Below are 23,142 nucleotides of genomic sequence, written 5' to 3'. Positions count from 1 at the left end.
AGGCTCTTCAGGATCGGCGGGCTCTTCAGGAGCGGCAGGCTCTTCAGGAGCGGCTAGATCAGCAGAAGCGGCAGGCTCTTCAGGAGCGGCTTGATCAGCAGGAATGGCGGGCTCTTCAGGAGCGGCTAGATCAGCAGGAGCGGCAGGTTCTTCAGGAGTGGCGGGCTCTTCAGGAGCGGCTAGAGCAGCAGGAGCAGCAGGCTCTTCAGGAGTGGCAAGATCAGCAGGAGCGGCAGGCTCTTCAGGAGCTGCAGGCTTTTCAGGAGCTGCAGGCTGTTCAGGAGCGGCTAGATGAGCAGGAGCAGCAGGCTCTTCAGGAGCAGCTAGATCAGCAGGAATGGCAGGCGCTTCAGGAGCGGCGGGCTCTTCAGGAGCTGCAGGCTGTTCAGGAGCGGCAAGATCAGTAGGAGCTGCAGGCTCTTCGGGAGTGGCAAGATCAGCAGGAGCGGCAGGCTCTTCATATGCAGCTGGAGCAGCAGGATCTTCATGTTCAGCAGGAGCAGCTGGAGGGTGTTCGCGGTCTCGTGCTGGACCCTGGTGGTCCTGTTTTTGTTTTCTGGCGTCTTCCCCTGCCTCTGCCTGCTCTGGACCTGTAACTGTTGGACGTGGAGAGAGCTTTAAGTCTAGTGGTTCTGCTCAGGCACAACCTGGAAAAAGGTACCCACATGCCTCCCTTTCCACGTGCCTTTTCAAGGACAGAAATCTTCCCAGAGCTTTGCAGGCAGCTCCCACTGAGCAAGTGCCCACAGGCACTTGTTCTGTGACTGAATTCTTCCAGACAGGTGGTCTGAGGCCAGTCTTTGCTCTGGTCCCAACTACAGACTTTGGGGATGCCTCCCTGTGTGGCCCAGCCCTCCGCCCTCCCTCACCTACACACCCACACCGGCCCCGCCCTTCTCACCTTTGGGCTCTGCTTCGGGGGGCTCCTGGTCCTCTACCTGAATCCCCAGGAGGTGGGCACGGTGCTCCAGGTCAGAGCCGGGGGTGCTGAGCTGCCCCTCAGCCCTGGGCAAGATCCTGGGGAGAGACCTGGGCGATGTCTGGGCAGGAGGCCGTGGTGGTGGGGAGCCCTTCATACCCAGACTCTTCTGGAGCCTGTGCTGGCCTTCCACAGTGTGGCACACCAGCCCCTCACTTGGAGAGGTGGCATGAGTGTCCTGGTTCCCCGGATCCTGCGGTGTCTGGCTCTGCAATGACAGTGACCGGCAGCCGGCCCGGTCCGGAGGTCTCAGAGCCCTGCCCGGCCAGGACCACTCCTGCTTCTGCCCCACTCGACCCTCTGCTGCCAGATCAGACTGGGACCTTGGTCATCTCAGTCACCCGGGAGGCAAGAGACACACCCTAGGGCATGGGCGCCACCTCGGGCAGCAGGGCCCTGCCCCGGTTCTCCACATCCCAGCCAGCCCACTTGGACCCAGGCTGGGGACGTGATCGGCCCCCCAGGCCTCTGACCCTTCCTCAGCCTGCTCTTGCTTGAGGCAGGACCCCCCCCCAACATGACTGCCCCACCGCCACCAGTCAGGAAGGGGCCGTGGGGCCACCCGGGTGGGGTCTGAGTGGTGACCCGGCCTGGGCGGGCCTGCCCTGGGCCTCCCTGTGTTACCTTTCGGTCCCTCTGGCCAAAAGGCCAGAGGCGCCTGGGGTGAGACCCGACCCACTGTCGGCACTGTTGGCAAAGGCCGTTGCTGCGGGCTTTCCGGGGGCCGCGACCTCGGGATCTTGGGATGCAACAAAACATGTCTGAGCTGAGCTGAGTTCACCAGCCAAGTCAGTTGAGAAGTGTCCTTCTCTACACAGCGGGTGCCTGGTGACCTGGGTCCCAAGTTCTGTTGGGCTCTGTTGCCAGGGAAGTGAGGTCACTTCCTGGGGTCCCCTTCCCCAAGCTTCCTCCTTACACAAAGCTCCCCAAGGGCCTCTCTGGGCTGCTGATGGCTCACTTCCCACCCCATGCCATGTCCACCCAGTGACACCAACTCGGCCCCTCCTATTGCCCTGGGGAGGCCTGGATGCAGCCAGGGTCACAGCTCTGACGACACAGCTGGGTTCAGACCCGGCTCCCCCGCCAGCAGTGCTGTCACCCTGGACAAGCCACCTGCTTCTCAGGGTCTCCCCAATCCCCCATTGGCCCAGTGGGGATCATTCAGGACCCTGCTTCCTAGGAAAGCCATCATGTCTCTAGAACCACAAACACCTACTGCACCTGTCACCTCTGCGGGCTGGCATCACAGGGAGCTCATGCACAGACTCAGCAAAGGAAGGGCCCCACAGAGGGCTTGTGGGGAGCAGGGCACACCCCACACAGGCCGGGGTCTGCCCTGGGATCTGGGGAAAGTCACCCTCCTTGCCGCCTGCTTCCCAGCTCCCTGTCGGCGGGTTGAAATTAAACACAACTCTGATATCGTCCATTCTGGCATGCGACCTCCTAGGTCGTTCTGTCATGTCAGATTCAGGCCCAGTGCCCCATCTAGGCCTCTAGGGTGCGCTGCCCCACAGTGGCTCCCTGCTTTTTTTTTGCCTTCTGGTCACACATCCTTGTGTGATTCCCACACAGTCCCCTGCAGGTTGGATGGATACTGGGACCGGGTTCTGCCAAATTGGGGGCAGGTGCAGGCAAGGAAAGGCCCAGGAGTGTGCAGGCACAGGAGTGTTCAGGCCCATTAGTGTGCAGGCCCAGGCCAGGGCAGGCCCAGGTGTGTACAAGTCCAGGAGTGTGCAGGTCCAGGAGTGTACAGGCCGAAGAGAGGGCATGCCCAGGAGTGTGCAGGCCCAGGAGTGTGCAGGTCAAGGAGAGGGCGGGTCTAATTGGGGGCGGCCCAGGCGAGGAAAGGCCCAGGAACGTACAGGCCCAGGAGTGTGCAGACGAGGGATTGTGCGGGCCCAGGAGAAGGCAGGCCCAAGAGTGTGCAGACACAGAAGTCAGCAGGCCCTGGAGTGTGCAGGCCTAGTAGTGTGCAGACAGAGGAGTGTGCAGGCCCAGGAGGGTGCATTTCCAGGAGTGTGCAGGCCCATTATTGTGCAGGCCCAAGAGTGTACAGGTCCAGGAGTGTGCAGGCCCAGGGGTGTGCAGACATAGGAGTGTGTAGTCCCAGGAGTGTGCCGGCACAGGTGGGAACAGGCCTAGGAGTGTGCAGGCACAAGTGGGAGTAGGCCCAGGAGTGTGCCGGCACAGGAGGGAGCAGGCCCAGGAGTGTGCAGGCCAAGGAGAGTGTAGGCCCAGGAGAGGGCAGGCCCAGGAGTGTGCAGGCCCAGGAGTGTGCAGCCCCAGGTGTGTGCAGACAGAAGCTTGTCCAGGGCCAGGAGAGTGCAGGCCCAGGGCAGGTCAGTCCCAGGAGTGTACTGTCCCAGGAGTATCCAAGGCCAGGAGTGTGCAGAGACAGGAGTGTGCAGGCCCAGGGGTGAACAGGCCCAGATTCGTGCAGGCCCAGGTGTGTGTAGGCCCTGGAGTGTGCAGCCCCAGAGGTCTGCAGACACAAGACGGAACAGGCCTAGGAGTGTGCAGGCCAAAGAGTGTGCAGACCTGGGACTGTGCAGTCTCAGGGGTGTGCAAACACGGGGTAGAGCAGGTACTCGAGTGTACTGGCCCAGGAGTGTAGAGGCCCAGGTGTGTGCAGGCTCTGGGATGTGCAGGCCCAGGAGTGTGCAGGCCTAGGAGTGTGCAGACAGAGGAGTGTGCAGGCCCAGGATGGTACATTTCCAGGAGTGTGCAGGCCCATTAGTGGGCAGGCCCAGGAGTGTACAAGTCCAGGAGTGTGCAGGCCCAGGAGTATGCATCACAGTAGTGTGCAGACCCAGAGGTGTGCCGGCACAGGTTGGAACAGGCCTATGAGTGTGCAGGCACGGGAGGAAGAAGGCCCAAGAGTGTGCAGGCCAAGGAGAGTGCAGTCCCAGGAGTGTGCAGTCCCAGGAGTGTGCAGGCCCAAGAGTGTGCAGGTCCAGGAGAGGGCCAGCCGAATTGGGGGCAGGCCCAGGCACGGAAAGGCCCAGGAGCGTGCAGGCCCCAGGAGTGTGCAGACGAGGGATTGTTCGGTCCCAGTAGAAGGCAGGCCCTGGAGGGTAGAGGGCCAGATGTGTGCAGGGCCTGTAGTGTTCAGGCCCAGGTGTGTGCAGGACAGGTGAGGGCCGTCACAGGAGAGGGCAGGGCCAAATGGGGCAGGCCCAGGAGTGTGCAGACAGAGGAGTGTGCAGGCCCAGGAGTGTGCATTCCCAGGAGTGTCAGGCCTATTAGTGTGCAGGCCCAGGCCAGGGCAGGCCCAGGAGTGTACAAGTCCAGGAGTGTGCAAGCTTAGGAGTGTTCAGGCCGAAGAGAGTGCAGGCCCAGGAGAGGGCATGCCCAGGAGTGTGCAGGCTCTAGGGTGTGCCGACCCAGTAGTGTGCAGACACAATACGGAACAGGCCAAGGAGTGTGCAGGCCAAAGAGTGTGCAGACCCAGGACTGTACAGGCCCAGGAATGTGCAGACACGGGAGGGAGCAGGCACACGAGTGTACTGGCACAGGAGTGTTCAGCCCAGGTGTGTGCAGGCTCTGGGTTGTGCAGGCCCAGGAGTGTGCAGACAGAGGAGTGTGCTGGCCCAGGAGGGTACAGTCCCAGGAGTGTGCAGGCCCATTAGTATTCAGGCCCAGGCCAGGGCTGGCCCAGGAGTGTACAGGCCCAGGAGCGTACAGGCCCAGGTGTGTCAGGCACAGGAGTGTGCAGGCGCACAAGTGTGCAGTCCCAGAAGTGTGATGGCACAGGAGGGAGCAGGCCCAGAAGTGTGCAGATCCAGGACTGTGCAGGCGTAGGATAGGTGAGGCCCAGGAGTGTGCAGACAAGAGGAGTGTGCAGGCCGAGGAGCGTGCAGGCCCAGGTGTGTCAGGCACAGGGGTGTGCAGGCGCACAAGTGTGCAGTCCCAGAAGGGTGATGGCACAGGAGGGAGCAGGTCCAGAAGTGTGCAGATCCAGGACTGTGCAGGCGTACGATAGGTCAGGCCCAGGAGTGTGCAGCTCCAGGAGAGTGCCGGCCGAACTGGGGCAGGCCCAGGAGAGAGAAGGCCCAGGGTTGTACAGGCCCAGGAGTATGCAGTCACAAGAGTGAGCAGATACAGGAGTGTACAGGCCAAAGTTCGTGCAGGCCCAGGTGTGCGCAGGTCCAGGAGCGTGCAGGCCCAGAAGTGTGCAGATACAATACGGAACGGGCCCGGGAGTGTACAGGCCCAGGTTCCTGCAGGCCCAGGTGTGCGTAGGTCCAGGAGTGCGCAGGTCCAGGAGTGTGCAGGCCCAGTTGTGTGCAGGCCCAGGATTGTGCAGGCCCTGTCGACCCTGGAGGGCAGGATGCCGTGACCAGAGGAGGCGCTCTGTAGGACTGGGGGCGGAGGGCGGGAGAGCAGGCGGTTGGAGAGTCGGTGGTGAGGGCTGGAAAGGGGCAGAGCTGCACCAACCAGGTGTGCGGACCTGAGGGCGTGAGGCTGGGCGGCCTGCCGAGGGTGTTCCTGCAGCAGTGCTGGCCCTGGGTGAGGATGTGGTGGGACCAGGGCTGAGCCAGCGGGGCAGAAGGAGGAGGAGCGGGGAGGAGGGCGCCAGAGGGTGCACAGTGGACCGGTCACTGGGCATCTGCAGGTTTGGAGGCGCTCTGCTGTGTGGGGCTCCAGGCCTCCCTGGGTCTGGGGACGTGGGTGTGATGTGACTCGGAAGGAGGCCGGGTGCGCTTCGGACAGCACCCGCCATCTCTCCCACCCAGGCCCAGTGCTCATGGTCGTGTTGCAGCCTCAGTTTTCCGTCCACTGTCCCAGCAACCCGTTGGTGGTATTCTGAGCAGAGGCAGAGGGTGAGAGTCCTGACTTGGCTTTCCTTCCCTGTGTTTCCAAGTCCACACTCATTCCGCAAGTCGCACGACAGGCCAAGAAATCGGGAGACGCGGTGTCGGGGTAAAGAATAGTGAGTTGATTTGGAAAGCCAGCTGACCGAGAAGATGGCAGGCTAATGTCCTGGAGAGCCACCTTCTCCGAGTGAGAATTCAGGCTCCTTTTACGCTAAAAAGGAGAGGGCTTGTGGGTGGTTGGTGCAAAGTCCTTGGTGCAGGAATTCTTTGTTTTTGCAGTTGTGGGTCAGCTCATGGGGCCCCTGTAAAACCTCTAACAAAACAAATGTTACTTTCTGTTCTGCAGCTGCTTGTGTGTATGGGAGAGCAAAAGAGGTTTTATCCTGAAGGCTGAGAGCCTTGAGAACAGGCTCTTCTGTCAATTTCAGGCTGAAGGCAACATTGATTTCCAAAAGGTGCAGAGCTGGTAAGACAGCCTGGAAAACAGCAGAGGGTTAAAGGAAAAAGAACAGATCTAATAGGCAGTCAGATCTGGTCTTTTCTATTACACCTGCTGCCCCAGCAGGGCTGGCCTCAGGGAGGAAGGGCGCCCCCCCCAGCCCCCGAGAGCCGCCTGCAGGGGGTGGGGAAGGCAGGGAGGGGGTCTGCCGTGCTGGGGAGGTAAACTAGACATGGCTGATACATGGACAGTGAGTGCAAAGTTAGAAAACCTCTGGGTTTTCCCTCTTTAGGGAGGGAGAGGGAGGCTCAGCATAGGTCCTTGAGCTTCCGCGAGAGAAGTGGCTCTCAGCCCAGGTCGGCTGCGGGCGCCTCTGGGGTTGTCACACCTGAGGGGCCCTCTGTGGACGGGTCCTGTGTTCTTGGCACTGACGTGGATTTTCCTCCTCCTCTTCCCCAAGGGGCGGTAGTGGCTCCGGGGGCAGCTTCCAGCCGATCACGGCCATCCTGCTGTCCTCATGCACGCTGGCCCTGCACGCCCGGCAGCTGGACGTCAGGCTGCAGCTGGACTACGTCTCCGCCTCGCAGGTAAGAGGAGCCCCGCTGCTTCCCTGGGGACCGGCAAGGGGGTCCCTCGGGAGGGGTTTCGGTTGGGGGCTCCTGGCTAGACGCCACAGCCGTGTGAGTGGCACCGTTGGGGTGAAGGAGGCTGGTGCCAGGGACAGGGCAGGTCCAGGAGTATGCAGGCCCAGGAGTGTGCGGGCCCAGGAGTGTGGAGACACTGGAGAGGGCCGGCCCAGGAGTGTGCAGGGACAGATGTGAGCAGACCCTGGAGTGTGCAGGTCCATGAGAGGGTCGGGCGAAGTGGGGGCTGGCCCGGGATAGGGCATGGCCAGGGGTGTGCAGGCCCAGAGTGTGCTTGCCCAGGGTTGTGCAGACACAGGACTGTGCAGGTGCAGGAGTGTGTAGGCCCAGGAGATTGCTGGCACAGGTGGGAACAGGCCTAGGAGTGTGCAGGCATAGGTGGGAGGAGGCCCAGGAGTGTGCAGGCCCAGTAGTGTGCAGGCCCAGGAGTGTGCATACAGAGGAGTGTGCAGGCTCAGTAGGGTGCAGGCCCAGGCCAGGGCAGGCCTAGGAGTGTACAGGCCCAGGAGTGTGCATGTCCAGGAGTGTGCAGACACCAGAGTGTGCAGAGACAGAAGTGTGCAGGCCCAGGAGTGTACAGGCTCAGGCCTGAGCAGTCCCAGGAGTGTGCAGAGAGTGGAGGGTGCAGGCCCAGGCCATGGCAGGCCCAGGAGTGTGCAGTCCCAGGAGTGTGCCGGCACACGTGGCAACAGGCCTAGGAGTGTGCAGGCATAGGTGGGAGCAGGCCCAGGAGTGTGCAACCCAGGAGTGTGCAGAACCAGGTAGGGGAGGCCTAAGGGTGTTCAGGCGCAGGAGGGAACAGGCCAGGAGTGTGCAGGCCAAGGAGAGTGCAGGGCCAAGAGAGGGCAGGCCCAGGTGTGTGCATGCCTAGGAGTGTTCAGGCACAGGAGGGAGGAGGCACACGAGTGTGCAGACGCAGGAGTGGGCAGACACAGGATTCAGCAGGCCCAGTAGTGTGCAGGTCCAGGAGTGTGCAAGCCCAGGAGTGTGCAGGCCAAGGAGAGTGCAGGCCCAGGAGAGGGCAGGCCGAGGAGTGTGCAGGCCCAAGAGTGTGCAGGTCCAGGAGAGGGCGGGCCGAACTGGGGGCAGGCCCAGGCGAGGAAAAGCCCAGGAGCGTGCGGCCCAGGAGTGTGCAGACGAGGGATTGTGCGGGCCCAGGAGAAGGCAGGCCCAAGAGTGTGCAGACACAGGAGTCAGCAGGCCCTGGAGTGTGCTGGCCCAGGTGTGTGCAGGCCCAGGAGAGTGCAGACAGAGAGTGTGGAGTCCCAGTAGTGTGCAGGCCCAGTTGTGTGCAGGCCCAGGATTTGCAGGTCCTGGAGTGTGCAGGCCCAGAGGTGTGCAGACACAAGTCGAACAACCCCAGGAGTCTGCAGGCCAAGAAGTGTGCATAGCCAGGACTGTGCAGTCCCAGGAGTGTGCAGACACGGGGCGGAGCAGTCACACGAATGTACTGGCCCAGGAGTGTAGAGGCTAAAGTGTGTGCAGGCTCTGGGATGCGCAGGCCCAGGAGTGTGCAGGTCCAGGGGTGTGAAGGCCCAGGAGTGTGCAGACAGAGGAGAGTGCAGGCCCAGGAGCGTGCAGGCCCAGGCCACGGCAGGCCCAGGAGTGTAAAGGCCCAGGAGTATACAGAGCGAGGAGTGTGCAGTCCCCGGAGTGTGCAGAGACAGGGGTGTGCAGGCCCAGGAGACGGCAGGCCCATGAGTGTGCAGTTCCAGGAGTGTGCAGGCCTAGGAGAGGGCAGGACCTGCAGTGAAGAGGCCCAGGTTCGTGCAGGCCCAGGTATGTGCAGGCCCTGTAGTGTGCAGGCCCAGAGGTGTGCAGACAGAAGTCGAACAGGCCTAGGAGTCTGCAGGCCAAGGAGTGTGCATAGCCAGGACTGTGCGGTCCCAAGAGTGTGCAGACACGGGGCGGAACAGGCACACGACTGTACTGGCCCAGGAGTGTAGAGGCCCAGGTGTGTGCAGGCTCTGGGATGCGCAGGCCCAGGAGTGTGCGGGTCCAGGTGTGTGAAGGCCCAGGAGTGTGCAGACAGAGGAGTGTGCAGGCCCAGGAGTGTGCAGATCCAGGAGGATACAGGCCTAGTTGTGTTCAGGCCCAATATTGTGCAGGTCGTGGACTGTGCAGGCCGATGAGTGTGAAGTTGCAGAAGTGTGCGGGCCCAGTAGTGTGCAGGCCCAGGCCAGGGAAGACCCAGACCAGGGAAGGCCCAGGATTGTACAGGTCCAGGAGTGTGCAGGCCCAAGAGTGTGCAGACACAGGAGTCAGCAGGCCCTGGAGTGTGCAGGCCTAGGAGTGTGTAGGCCGAGGAATGTGCAGACAGAGGAGTGTGCAGGCCCAGGGGTGTGCAGGCTCAGGAGTGTGCACACAGAGGAGTGTGTAGGCCCAGGAGGGTGCATCCCTAGGTGTGTGCAGCCCCATTAGTGTGCAGGCCCAGGCCAGGGCAGGCCCAGGAGTGTACAGGTCCAGGAGTGTGCAGGCCCAGGATTGTACATGCCCAGGAGTTTGCAGGCCCAGGAGTATGCAGTCTCAGGAGTGAGCAGATACAGGAATGTGCAGGCCCAGGTGTATGCAGTCTCAGGAGTGAGCAGATAAAGGAGTGTGCAGGCCCAGGTGTGTACAGGCCCAGGTTCGTGCAGGCCCAGGCGTGTGCAAACTCCAGAGTGTGCAGAGACAGGAGTGTGCAGGTCCAGGAGTATACAGGCCTAGGTGTGTTCAAGCCCAAGATTGTGCAGGTCCTGGAGTGTGCAGGCCAATGAGTGTGCAGTTCCAGGAGTTTGCAGGCCCAGTAGTTTGCAGGCCCAGGCCAGGGAAGGCCCAGACCAGGGAAGGCCCACGAGTGTGCAGACAGAGGAGTGTGCAGGCCCAGGAGGGTGCATTCCTAGGTGTGTGTAGGCCCATTAGTGTGCAGGCCCAGGCCAGGGCAGGCCCAGGAGTGTGCAGGTCCAGGACTGTGCAGTGCCAGGAGTGTGTAGACACGGGGCGGAGCAGGCACATGAGAGTAGTGGCCCAGGAGTATAGAGGCCCAGGTGTGTTCAGGCTCTGGGATGCGCAGGCCCAGGAGTGTAGGGTCTAGGGTTGTGCATGCCCAGAAGTGTGCAGACAGAGGAGTGTGCAGGCCCAGGAGCGTGCAGGCCCAGGCCAGGTCAGGCCCAGGAGTGTACAACCCAGGAGTATACAGACCGAGGAGTGTGCAGACCCCGGAGTGTGCAAAGTCAGGTGTGTGCAGGCCCAGGAGTGTACAGGCCCACGTTCTTGCAGGCCCAGGCGTGTGCTAACACCACAGTGGGCAGAGACAGGAGTGTGCAGGCCCAGGAGTATACAGGCCCAGGTGTGTTCAAGCCCAAGGTTGTGCAGGTCCTGGAGTTTACAGGCCAATGAGTGTGCAGTTCCAGCAGTTTTCAGGCCCAGTAGTTTTCAGGCCCAGGCCAGGGAAGACTCAGACCAGGGAAGTCACAGCAGTGTACAGGTCCAGGGGTGTACAGTCCCAGTAGTGTGCAGAACCAGGTGAGGGCAGGCCCCAGAGTGTGCAGGCCCAGGAGAGGGCAGGCCCTAGGGTGTCTAGGCGCAGGAATGGGGAGTCCTAGGACCGTGCACGCCATGCAGAGGGCAGGCCCATGAGTGTACATGGCCAGGAGTGTGCAGGCACAGGAGGGAGGAGGTACACGAGTGTGCAGGCCTAGGAGTGTGCAGGACTTGTGAGGGCCGTCACAGGAGAGGGCAGGGCAATTTGGGGCAGGCCCAGGAGTGTGCAGACAGAGGAGTGTGCAGGCCCAGGAGGGTGCAGTCCCTGGAGAGTGCAGGCCCATTAGTGTGCAGGCGCATGCCAGGGTACGCCCAGGAGTGTACAGGTCCAGGAGTGTGCAGGCCCAGGAATGTGTAGGCACAGGTGTGGGCAGGCCTAGGAAAGGGCAGGCCCAGGATTCAAGAGGCCCACGTTCGTGCAGGCCCAGGTGTGTGCAGGCCCTGGGGTGTGCAGGCCCACAGGTATGCAGACACAAGACGGAACAGGCCCATGAGTGTGCAAGCCAAGGTGTTGCAGACCCAGGAATGTGCAGTCCCAGGAGTTTGCAGACACGGGGTGGAGCAAGCACACGTGTGTACTGGCCCAGGTGTGTAGAGGCCCAGATCTGTGCATGCTCTGGGATGCGCAGGCCCAGGAGTGTGCAGATCCAGGGTTATGCAGGCCCAGGAGTGTGCAGACAGAGGAGTGTGCAGGCCCAGGGGGGTGCATTCCTAGGTGTGTGCAGCCCCATTAGTGTGCAGTCCCAGGCCAGGGCAGGCCCAGGTGTGTACAGGTACAGGAGTGTGCAGGCCCAGGAGTGTATAGGCCCAGGAGTTTGCAGGCCCAGGCCAGGGAATGCCCAGACCAGGGAAGGCCCAGGAGTGTACAGGTCCAGGAGTGTGCAGGCCCAGGGGTGTGCAGGCCCAAAAGTGTGCAGGCACAGAAGTGTGCAGTCCCAGGAATGTGCCAGCACAGGTGGGAACAGGGCTAGGAGTGTGCAGGCACAGGTGGGAGCAGGCCCAGGAGTATGCAGGCACAGGAGGGAGCAGGCCTAGGTTCGTGCAGGCCCTGGAGTGTGTAGACACCAGAGTGTGCAGAGATAGGAGTGTGCAGAGAAGGAGTGTGCAGGCCCAGGTGTGTTTAGGCCCAGTGCTGTGCAGGTCCAGCAGTGTGCAGGCCCAGGAGTGTGCAGATCCAGGAGGATAAAGGCCTATGTGTGTTCAGGCCCAATATTGTGCAGGTCGTGCCTTTGCAGGCCGATGAGTGTGCAGTTGCAGAAGTGTGCGGGCCCAGTAGTGTGCAGGCCCAGGCCAGGGAAGACCCAGTCCAGGGAAGGCCCAGGATGGTACAGGTCCAGGTGTGTGCAGGCCCAAGAGTGTGCAGACACAGGGGTCAGCAGGCCCAGGAGTGTGCAGGCCTAGGAGTGTGTAGGCCGAGGAGTGTGCAGACAGAGGAGTGTGCATGCCCAGGAGTGTGCAGGCCCAGGAGTGTACAGACAGAAGAGTGTGTAGGCCCAGGTGGGTGCATTCCTAGGTGTGTGCAGCCCCATTAGTGTGCAGGCCCAGGCCAGGGCAGGCCCAGGGGTGTTTAGGCCCAGGTTCGTGCCGGCCAAGGAGAGGGCAGGCCCAGGAGTGAACAGGCCCAGGTTCGTGCAGGCCCAGGTGTGTTCAGGCCCTGGAGTGCGCAGGCCGAGAGGTGTGAAGACACAAGACGGAACAGGCCCAGGAGTGTGCAGACAAGAGGAGTGTGCAGACAAGAGGAGTGTGCAGGCCGAGGAGCGTGCAGGCCCAGGTGTGTCAGGCACAGGAGTGTGCAGGCGCCCAATGTGCAGTTCCAGAAGGGTGATGGCACAGGAGGGAGCAGGTCCAGAAGTGTGCAGATCCAGGACTGTGCAGGCGTACGATAGGTCAGGCCCAGGAGTGTGCAGCTCCAGGAGAGTGCCGGCCGAACTGGGGGCAGGCCCAGGAGAGGGAAGGCCCCGGAGTGTGCAGACAGAGGAGTGTGCAGGCCCAGGAGTTTGCAGGCCCAGGAGAGGGCATGCCCAGGGGTGTGCAGGCCCAGGAGTGTGCAGCCCCAGGAGTGTGCAGACAGAAGAGTGTCCAGGGCCAGGATAGGGCAGGCCTAGGAGTGTACAGGCCCAGGAGTGTGCAGACACCAGAGTGTGCAGAGACAGAAGTGTGCAGGTCCAGGAGTGTACAGGCTCAGGGCTGTGCAGTCCCAGGAGTGTGCAGACAGAGGAGGGTGCAGGCCCAGGCCAGGGCAGGCCCAGGAGTGTGCAGTCCCAGGAGTGTGCCGGCACACGTGGGAACAGGCCTAGGAGTGTGCAGGCATAGGTGGGAGCAGGCCCAGGAGTGTGCAGGCACAGGAGGGAACAGGCCAGGAGTGTGCAGGCCAAGGAGAGTGCAGGGCCAAGAGAGGGCAGGCACAGGAGTGTGCAGGCCCAGGAGTGTGCAGTCCCAGGAGTGTGCCGGCACACGTGGGAACAGGCCTAGGAGGGTGCAGGCATAGGTGGGAGCAGGCCCAGGAGTGTGCAGGCACAGGAGAGTGCAGGGCCAAGAGAGGGCAGGCACAGGAGTGTGCAGGCCCAGGAGCGTACAGGCCCAGGATGGTGCAGGCTCAAGATTGTGCAGGTCCAGGAGTCTGCAGGCCCATGAGTGTGCAGTTCCAGGAGTGTGCAGGCTTAGGAGAGGGCAGGACCAGCAGTGAAGAGGCCCAGGTTCATGCGGGCCCAGGAGAAGACAGGCCCAAGAGTGTGCAGGCACAGGTGTCAGAGGGCCCTGGAGTGTGCCTGCCCAGGTGTGTGCAGGCCCAGGAGTGTGCAGACAGAGGAGTGTGCAGGCTGAGGAGTGTGCAGGCCCAGGCCACGGCAGGCCCAGGAGTGTACAGGCCCAGGAGTATACAGACCGAGGACTGTGCAGTCCCCGGAGTGTGCAGAGACAGGAGTGTGCAGGCCCAGGAGTGTGCAGGCCCAAGGGTGTGCAGGCCTAGGAGTGTGCAGATGAGGGATTGTGCAGGCCCAGGAGAAGGGAGGCTCAGGAGTGTGCAGGCCCAGCAGTGTGCAGGCCTGGGGGTGTGTAGGCCCAGGAGTGTACAGGCCCAGGATTGTGCAGGCTCAAGATTGTGCAGGTCTGGGAGTGTGCAGGCCAAGGGGTGTGCAGTTCCATGTGTGTGCAAACAGAGGAGTGTGCAGGACCAGTAGGGTGCAGGCCGAGGTGTGTACAGGACCAGGAGTGTTCAGGCCCATTAGTGTGCAGGACCAGGCCAGGGAAGACCCAGACCAGGGAAGGCCCAGGATTGTACAGGTCCAGGAGTGTGCAGGCCCAAGAGTGTGCAGCCCCAGGAGTGTGCAGACAGAAGAGTGTCCAGGGCCAGGATAAGGCAGGCCTAGGAGTGTACAGGCCCAGGAGTGTGCATGTCCAGGAGTGTGCAGACACCAGAGTGTGCAGAGACAGAAGTGTGCAGGTCCAGGAGTGTACAGGCTCAGGGCTGTGCAGTCCCAGGAGTGTGCAGACAGAGGAGGGTGCAGGCCCAGGCCAGGGCAGGCCCAGGAGTGTGCAGTCCCAGGAGTGTGCCGGCACAGGAGGGAACAGGCCAGGAGTGTGCAGGCCAAGGAGAGTGCAGGGCCAAGAGAGGGCAGGCACAGGAGTGTGCAGGCCCAGGAGCGTACAGGCCCAGGATTGTGCAGGCTCAAGATTGTTCAGGTCCAGGAGTGTGCAGGCCCATGAGTGTACAGTTCCAGGAGTGTGCAGGCCTAGGAGAGGGCAGGACCAGCAGTGAAGAGGCCCAGGTTCGTGCAGGCCCAGGTATGTGCAGGCCCTGTAGTGTGCAGGCCCAGAGGTGTGCAGACAGAAGTCGAACAGGCCTAGGAGTCTGCAGGCCAAGGAGTGTGCATAGCCAGGACTGTGCGGTCCCAAGAGTGTGCAGACACGGGGCGGAACAGGCACATGACTGTACTGGCCCAGGAGTGTAGAGGCCCAGGTGTGTGCAGGCCATGGGATGCGCAGGCCCCGGAGTGTGCAGGTCCAGGGGTGTCAAGGCGCAGGGGTGTGCAGACAGAGGAGTGAGCAGGCCCAGGCGTGTGCACGTCAAAGAGAGGGCGGGCCTAATAGGTGGTGGCCCAGGCGAGGAAAGGACCAGGAGAATGCAGGCTCAGGAGTCGGCAGGCCCAGGAGTGTGCAGGCCCATGAGTGTGCATTCCTAGGTGGGTGTAGCACCATTAGTGTGCAGGCCCAGGCCAGGGCATGCCCAGGAGTGTACAGGTCCAGGAGTGTTCAGGCCCAGGAGTGTACAGGCCCAGGAGTATACAGACCGAGGACTGTGCAGTCCCCGGAGTGTGCAGAGACAGGAGTGTGCAGACCCAGGAGTGTGCAGGCCCAAGGGTGTGCAGGCCTAGGAGTGTGCAGATGAGGGATTGTGCAGGCCCAGGAGAAGGGAGGCTCAGGAGTGTGCAGGCCCAGCAGTGTGCAGGCCTGGGGGTGTGTAGGCCCAGGAGTGTACAGGCCCAGGATTGTGCAGGCTCAAGATTGTGCAGGTCTGGGAGTGTGCAGGCCAAGGGGTGTGCAGTTCCATGTGTGTGCAAACAGAGGAGTGTGCAGGACCAGTAGGGTGCAGGCCGAGGTGTGTACAGGACCAGGAGTGTTCAGGCCCATTAGTGTGCAGGACCAGGCCAGGGAAGACCCAGACCAGGGAAGGCCCAGGATTGTACAGGTCCAGGAGTGTGCAGGCCCAAGAGTGTGCAGCCCCAGGAGTGTGCAGACAGAAGAGTGTCCAGGGCCAGGATAAGGCAGGCCCAGGATTGTACAGGTCCAGGAGTGTGCAGGCCCAAGAGTGTGCAGCCCCAGGAGTGTGCAGACAGAAGAGTGTCCAGGTCCAGGATAAGGCAGGCCTAGGAGTGTGCAGGCCCTGGAGTGTGCAGGCCCAGAGGTATGCAGACACAAGACGGAACAGGCCCATGAGTGTGCAGGCCAAGGTGTGTGCAGACCCAGGAATGTGCAGTCCCAGGAGTTTGCAGACACGGGGGGGAGCAAGCACACGTGTGTACTGGCCCAGGTGTGTAGAGGCCCAGATCTGTGCAGGCTCTGGGTTGTGCAGGCCCAGGAGTGTGAAGATGCAGGGGTATGCAGGCCCAGGAGTGTGCAGACAGAGGTGTGTGCAGGACCAGGAGCGTGCAGGCCAAGGCCACGGCAGGCCCATGAGTGTACAGGCCCAGGAGTATACAGACCGAGGAGTGTGCAGACCCCGGAGTGTGCAGAGACAGGAGTGTGCAGGCCCAGGAGTGTGCAGGCCCAAGAGTGTGCAGGTCCAGGAGAGGGCGGGCCGAACTGGGGGCAGGCCCAGGTGAGGAAAGGCCCAGGAGCGTGCAGGCCCAGGAGTGTGAAGACACCAGAGTGTGCAGTTCCATGGGTGTGCTGGCCCAGGAGTGTGCAGACAGAGGAGTGTGCAGGCCCAGGTGTGTACAGGCCCAGGAGTATACAGACCGAGGAGTGTGCAGAACCCGGAGTGTGCAGAGACAGGAGTGTGCAGGCCCAGGGGTATACAGGCCCAGTACTCTGCAGGCCCAGGAATGTCCAGGCCCAGGAGTGTGCAGATGAGGGATTGTGCGGGCCCAGGAGAAGGCAGGCCCAGAAATGTGCAGGCCCAGCAGGGTGCAGGCCCAAGTATGTGCAGGCTCATGATTGTGCAGCTCCAGGTGGGTGCAGGCCAATGAGTGTGCAGTTCCAGGAGTGTGAATGCCTAGGAGAGGGCAGGCACGGCTGTCAAGAGTCCCAGGTTCGTGCAGGCCCAGGTTTGTGCAGGCCCAGCAGTGTGCAGGCCCAGGAATGTGCAGGCTCAAGTGGGAAGTGTTTGTTGGGCCTGAGCAACTGTCCCCTGTCCTCCACCTCTGTCCCTGCCTGGCTGCACCTCTGCAGCTGCTCTCCTGCTCTCCTGGCCTCTTAGCTCTGTATCCCTCTCCCTCTCATGGTAGTCTTCTCTGCGTTTGCCTGCCTCTGGACAGATGGCCCAAGTCAGGACCCATGGGGGCTAGGGTGGAGGGGACTGGGGACTGGGTGGGGGAATTCAGAGAGCTGTCCTGTCCCCTGTGGTCCTCATTTGCACATCCATGTACTGGGCTGAGGAGGAACTCCATGCCCCAGGACACGCCCTAACTTCACAGGTCGTGGAGTACGGCCTGGATGCCTGGGGAACCGGCCTGGTGGGCGAGGACAGGGCAGGAATGGACAGGGGCGGACCCACTGCCTCTGCTGCCTCACCTGCTGGGCTGGGGAGAGCTCTGCCCAGGAAGCAGGAAGGCCTAGCAGGATGCGGGCCTCTCCCAGGGCCCTCATCCCGGCCGACTGAGGCCCCGTGGGCCAGAGAGGCCATAGCCTGCAGGCTGGGGCGCCAGGGTGGGAAGGAGGCTGGGAGCCCCCTGACCGTGTGCCCTGTCTCCTGGGTGGCCAAGGCTGCCTGGCTGCCGTTCATTTGCTCAGTTTATCAGGTAATGAGATGAAAGTGAGGCTTCCAGACAGAGGGGGCGTTGAGCCGGGGGAGAATGGCTGCTTCCTTCTGGGCCTGGAGGGGCAGCCCTCCCCCCAGCCTTGCCCACTCCTCTGCTGCCCCCTCACAGCCCACCCAGCCCAGGAGCCCTGTGGCCACCCAGCAGAGGGGGTCCTGCGAGCCTCTGCCGAGCACTGTGGGCCCCAGGAGTCCTTGCGAACAGTCCCCCATTGCGGTTACGCTAGTCTGAATGACATTCGTTAGGTGTCAGCTGTGAGTGGGACGCACGTTAACGGCACAGCAATGATAACAGAAGTAGCAGTCACCACTCGCTGAGTGTCCCTCCGTGGTGGTTGCGCGGCCAAGCTCAGGTGGCGGTCTGGGACCAGGAACAGGGCTCGTCTGTGATAAGGGCCAGGCACCCTGTGTCAGGACCCGAGGTCAGTCTGTGATGAAATTCAAGGCTCAGTGTGTGACCAGGGTCATGTCTAGGTCTGAGGGTCAGCCTGTCCTCTGAGCCGGTGGCCCCCTGCCTGGCCTCTCCACCCCCTCCTCCCACCACGTCCTCACCACCTGGGTCACCAAGGTAACCAGCCTTGAAATAATGGGTGTTTCAGCAGCTGAGGCCTAACTTGAATTTATCCTGAAAGACTCAGTTCTGCAGCAGTTGCCAGGGAAACTAAGGGGCATCCTGTCTCTCCCACCCACTGCCAGTTTCCACGTCAGTCAGGCTTCCACTTGACACCTGGGCTGGGGCAGCAAAGGGGGGTGGGCAGAACGTGCCCACCCTGGCCCTGCTACCAGTCCTGTCTCCTGGACCCCAGGCCTCTGTGCTTTTGTCTCAGTGTGATGGGATGGGATGGGATGGCTCAGCAGGGGAGCCCACTGAGGTATATATAGAGTGCCAGGCGGGAGGCCCTGGGGTCGGTTTTGGCAGGCAGGCTTAGTCTGGGGCCAGCGAGCGGAGCACTTGGAATCTGATCCTGGATTTGATCCCAGCTCCTCTCCTTGTCAGCCTGGTGGCTAACTTGGTGTCTGTCTGCATCTGTCAAATGGGTGTGGTCATGGGGCTGTTGAGGTCATCCGAGCAAAGTGGTAGTGATGAAGGCCCCCTGGGCAGCCTCGGCTGTCATATCTTCAGAGCTGCTCCCCTGCCCTGTGCCGAGGGCATGGAGGCATTCCTGGGGCTCCCTGCCTTCCCCCGGGCTCTGGTCTGCTTCCCATCTCCTCCACCCTGGCCCCCAGGGTCTTTCCACAACATTCCCAGTTCAGAGTGAAGTCCTGTTTGTGCAGTATCCTTGAGACCCTGGCTTCACCTGTCTTCTGAGACTTGGGCCTCCACACCATCTCCAGGGCAGACCTTCCTCTTTGAGCCTCAGTTGTCTCTGCTGTAGGCGGGTGAACGTTTGGTTCCTGGGTGGACTGAGACTCAAGGCTTCTGTGTACTGAGGTTACCAGCACAGAGCAGGCGCAGGGGGTAGTCAGGACTCCCTTGCCCAGGTTTATACCCAGAGAGCCAACCTTGGGGAGAGCAATCTTCCTTGAAGATTGTGGGGCCCAGTCCAACTCAGCCTCCTCCCCAATTGGGGAAGCAGGGCGTCGCTTCAGGTGGGCAGGCTCAAGTCTTCCCATCTGAACAATGAGAGCAGAGAGGTCTCCCTTGTGGGATCACAAGGCATCGTGCCCAGACCCAGGACGTGGCTCAAAACCAGGTCCCTCGGCCCCCGCATAGTCAGGATTCATGCAGAACTCAGCCCTGCCCCTGCCCTGCGGCCCTCCCTGGCAAGTCCTCCCTGGGCCTCTGCTGCACAGCTGGGAGCTCAGGGGTCAAGCACGGTGCACGCCCACTCCCGTAAGGTTGCAGCCACCCCTCCTACCCATCCCTTGTCTGGCAGAGGGGCTCTGCCTCTGGGTTCAGGGGAAAGTGGGACCCATGGGAGGGTGGGCTCTGTGAGAGGAGAAGTTTCTGCTAGGGCGTGGGGGGTGTGAAATTCTCAGTTGCCACATCACTCAGCAGGGAGAAGGAGCCCCGCCTTCCAAATTGGGGGAGTTAGGGGTGTCCCTTTCTAGCGTCCGGTTCATTCACCAGGCCCCCCTTGATGGTCAGTTCCCAACACAGGCACGGGGACCGCTGGGAGGGCACTCTGCACATCTCTAGCCGCCCTCCCCGGAACAGAGCACCTGGACACTGAACCTGCTGCCCATCAATACAGTGGGTTCCCTGGGATCAACTCTGATCCCAGCAACGTGCCCACACCTGTCATCTCCCACCATTTCAGGCATCAGTCCGTCCTCAGATGAGGGGTTTGAGGCCGTGGTGAGATGTACTTCACGGGCATAAATAGCATAAAACTACATGGTAGTGATGGTCGGACAGCATGGGAATGCACTTAATGTTCCTGAAATGCAGTTTAAAAGGGAAAAAATCTGTATTTTATTAAAGGAAGTGGGAAATGGAAAACTATAGAATGCCATAAATGATGTAAAACAAATAAACTAAACTAAAGAAGAACAAAACAAAAGCAAATTCAGGGGTAGGGAAGTCAACTTCGGGTAGGGGAGGGGATTCATGGTGGGATTTTGGAGAAGGTGTAGGAGGGGGCAGAGGGGGCTCAGCCCTAGGGGGTGATGATGCCCGAAATGGTTCTCCACTGCCCAGCGGCGCAGGTGCAGGTGCAGGATCTGCAGGCTTTTCAGGAGCAGCAAGATCAGCAGGAGCGGCAGGCTCTTCAGGAGCGGCTAGATCAGCAGGAACGGCAGGTTCTTCAGGAGCGGCGGGCTCTTCAGGAGCGGCAAGATCAGCAGGAGCTGCAGGCTCTTCAGGGGTGGCAAGATCAGCAGGACCGGCGGGCTCTTCAGGAGTGGCGGGCTCTTCAGGAGCGGCTAGATCAGCAGGAGCAGCGGGCTCTTCAGGAGCGGCTAGAGCAGCAGGAGCGGCAGGCTCTTCGGGAGCTGCAGGCTTTTCAAGAGCTGCAGGCTGTTCTGGAGCGGCTAGATGAGCAGGAGCAGCGGGCTCTTCTGGAGTGGCTAGATCAGCAGGAGCGGCAGGCGCTTCAGGAGCGGCTAGATCAGCAGGAATGGCGGGCTCTTCAGGAGCGGCTAGATCTGCAGGAGCAGCAGGTTCTTCAGGAGCGTCGGGCTCTTCAGTAGCTGCAGGCTGTTCAGGAGCGGCAAGATCAGCAGGAGCTGCAGGCTCTTCAGGAGTGGCAAGATCAGCAGGAGCGGCGGGCTCTTCAGGAGTAGCGGGCTCTTCAGGAGCGGCAAGATCAGCAGGAGCTGCAGGCTCTTCAGGAGTGGCAAGATCAGCAGGAGCTGCAGGCTCTTCAGGAGTGGCAAGATCAGCAGGAGCGGCAGGCTCTTCAGGAGCGGCTAGATCAGCAGGAGCGGCAGGTTCTTCAGGAGTGGCGGGCTCTTCAGGAGCGGCTAGAGCAGCAGGAGCGGCAGGCTCTTCAGGAGTGGCAAGATCAGCAGGAGCGGCAGGCTCTTCAGGAGCTGCAGGCTGTTCAGGAGCGGCTAGATTAGCAGGAGCAGCGGGCTCTTCAGGAGTGGCTAGATCAGCAGGAATGGCAGGCGCTTCAGGAGCGGCTAGATCAGCAGGAACAGCAGGCTCTTCAGGATCGGCGGGCTCTTCAGGAGCGGCAGGCTCTTCAGGAGCGGCTAGATCAGCAGAAGCGGCAGGCTCTTCAGGAGCGGCTTGATCAGCAGGAATGGCGGGCTCTTCAGGAGCGGCTAGATCAGCAGGAGCGGCAGGTTCTTCAGGAGTGGCGGGCTCTTCAGGAGCGGCTAGAGCAGCAGGAGCAGCAGGCTCTTCAGGAGTGGCAAGATCAGCAGGAGCGGCAGGCTCTTCAGGAGCTGCAGGCTTTTCAGGAGCTGCAGGCTGTTCAGGAGCGGCTAGATGAGCAGGAGCAGCAGGCTCTTCAGGAGCAGCTAGATCAGCAGGAATGGCAGGCGCTTCAGGAGCGGCGGGCTCTTCAGGAGCTGCAGGCTGTTCAGGAGCGGCAAGATCAGTAGGAGCTGCAGGCTCTTCGGGAGTGGCAAGATCAGCAGGAGCGGCAGGCTCTTCATATGCAGCTGGAGCAGCAGGATCTTCATGTTCAGCAGGAGCAGCTGGAGGGTGTTCGCGGTCTCGTGCTGGACCCTGGTGGTCCTGTTTTTGTTTTCTGGCGTCTTCCCCTGCCTCTGCCTGCTCTGGACCTGTAACTGTTGGACGTGGAGAGAGCTTTAAGTCTAGTGGTTCTGCTCAGGCACAACCTGGAAAAAGGTACCCACATGCCTCCCTTTCCACGTGCCTTTTCAAGGACAGAAATCTTCCCAGAGCTTTGCAGGCAGCTCCCACTGAGCAAGTGCCCACAGGCACTTGTTCTGTGACTGAATTCTTCCAGACAGGTGGTCTGAGGCCAGTCTTTGCTCTGGTCCCAACTACAGACTTTGGGGATGCCTCCCTGTGTGGCCCAGCCCTCCGCCCTCCCTCACCTACACACCCACACCGGCCCCGCCCTTCTCACCTTTGGGCTCTGCTTCGGGGGGCTCCTGGTCCTCTACCTGAATCCCCAGGAGGTGGGCACGGTGCTCCAGGTCAGAGCCGGGGGTGCTGAGCTGCCCCTCAGCCCTGGGCAAGATCCTGGGGAGAGACCTGGGCGATGTCTGGGCAGGAGGCCGTGGTGGTGGGGAGCCCTTCATACCCAGACTCTTCTGGAGCCTGTGCTGGCCTTCCACAGTGTGGCACACCAGCCCCTCACTTGGAGAGGTGGCATGAGTGTCCTGGTTCCCCGGATCCTGCGGTGTCTGGCTCTGCAATGACAGTGACCGGCAGCCGGCCCGGTCCGGAGGTCTCAGAGCCCTGCCCGGCCAGGACCACTCCTGCTTCTGCCCCACTCGACCCTCTGCTGCCAGATCCGACTGGGACCTTGGTCATCTCAGTCACCCGGGAGGCAAGAGACACACCCTAGGGCATGGGCGCCACCTCGGGCAGCAGGGCCCTGCCCCGGTTCTCCACATCCCAGCCAGCCCACTTGGACCCAGGCTGGGGACGTGATCGGCCCCCCAGGCCTCTGACCCTTCCTCAGCCTGCTCTTGCTTGAGGCAGGACCCCCCCCCAACATGACTGCCCCACCGCCACCAGTCAGGAAGGGGCCGTGGGGCCACCCGGGTGGGGTCTGAGTGGTGACCCGGCCTGGGCGGGCCTGCCCTGGGCCTCCCTGTGTTACCTTTCGGTCCCTCTGGCCAAAAGGCCAGAGGCGCCTGGGGTGAGACCCGACCCACTGTCGGCACTGTTGGCAAAGGCCGTTGCTGCGGGCTTTCCGGGGGCCGCGACCTCGGGATCTTGGGATGCAACAAAACATGTCTGAGCTGAGCTGAGTTCACCAGCCAAGTCAGTTGAGAAGTGTCCTTCTCTACACAGCGGGTGCCTGGTGACCTGGGTCCCAAGTTCTGTTGGGCTCTGTTGCCAGGGAAGTGAGGTCACTTCCTGGGGTCCCCTTCCCCAAGCTTCCTCCTTACACAAAGCTCCCCAAGGGCCTCTCTGGGCTGCTGATGGCTCACTTCCCACCCCATGCCATGTCCACCCAGTGACACCAACTCGGCCCCTCCTATTGCCCTGGGGAGGCCTGGATGCAGCCAGGGTCACAGCTCTGACGACACAGCTGGGTTCAGACCCGGCTCCCCCGCCAGCAGTGCTGTCACCCTGGACAAGCCACCTGCTTCTCAGGGTCTCCCCAATCCCCCATTGGCCCAGTGGGGATCATTCAGGACCCTGCTTCCTAGGAAAGCCATCATGTCTCTAGAACCACAAACACCTACTGCACCTGTCACCTCTGCGGGCTGGCATCACAGGGAGCTCATGCACAGACTCAGCAAAGGAAGGGCCCCACAGAGGGCTTGTGGGGAGCAGGGCACACCCCACACAGGCCGGGGTCTGCCCTGGGATCTGGGGAAAGTCACCCTCCTTGCCGCCTGCTTCCCAGCTCCCTGTCGGCGGGTTGAAATTAAACACAACTCTGATATCGTCCATTCTGGCATGCGACCTCCTAGGTCGTTCTGTCATGTCAGATTCAGGCCCAGTGCCCCATCTAGGCCTCTAGGGTGCGCTGCCCCACAGTGGCTCCCTGCTTTTTTTTTGCCTTCTGGTCACACATCCTTGTGTGATTCCCACACAGTCCCCTGCAGGTTGGATGGATACTGGGACCGGGTTCTGCCAAATTGGGGGCAGGTGCAGGCAAGGAAAGGCCCAGGAGTGTGCAGGCACAGGAGTGTTCAGGCCCATTAGTGTGCAGGCCCAGGCCAGG

The 23,142-nt window shown here is 61.7% G+C and overlaps 2 protein-coding genes across 2 annotated transcripts in view; one reads left to right on the top strand and one right to left on the bottom strand.

The window, feature by feature from the left end:
- Positions 1-3,409: 3,409 nt before the first annotated feature.
- LOC140689568 (uncharacterized) lies at positions 3,410-5,928 on the bottom strand. The gene is made up of 2 exons (XM_072950609.1): positions 4,409-5,928; positions 3,410-3,707 (listed from the first exon to the last, which is right to left on the bottom strand). The coding sequence occupies exons 1-2, from the start codon at positions 5,726-5,728 to the stop codon at positions 3,534-3,536; spliced, it is 1,494 nt and encodes a 497-aa protein (XP_072806710.1). The 5' UTR covers positions 5,729-5,928; the 3' UTR covers positions 3,410-3,533.
- A 13,888-nt stretch (positions 5,929-19,816) lies between these two features.
- LOC140689560 (uncharacterized) overlaps positions 19,817-23,142 on the top strand; it is an 81,961-nt gene continuing 78,635 nt past the window's right edge. Inside the window, exons 1-2 of the mRNA XM_072950601.1 lie at positions 19,817-19,881; positions 20,762-21,119. Coding sequence (XP_072806702.1) covers positions 19,854-19,881; positions 20,762-21,119 — 386 coding nt within the window. The 5' untranslated portion in view covers positions 19,817-19,853. The remainder of the gene's footprint in view (positions 19,882-20,761; positions 21,120-23,142) is intronic.

The sequence above is a fragment of the Vicugna pacos genome, chromosome 26 (assembly GCF_048564905.1).
Source record: "Vicugna pacos chromosome 26, VicPac4, whole genome shotgun sequence".
NCBI classification, from domain to species: Eukaryota; Metazoa; Chordata; class Mammalia; order Artiodactyla; family Camelidae; genus Vicugna; species Vicugna pacos.
Note: the sequence above shows the minus strand (reverse complement) of the source record. Positions and strands in the feature narration are given on the sequence as shown.

Coding starts and splice junctions, on each gene's coding strand:
- LOC140689568 (XM_072950609.1), bottom strand. CDS start 5,728: ATGAGCACTGGGCCTGGGTGGGAGAGATGGCGGGTGCTGTCCGAAGCG. Junction 3,708..4,408: donor GGGTCTGCACACTCTTTGGC/CTGCACACTCCT, acceptor CCACTAATGGGC/CTGCACACTCCTGGAAATGT.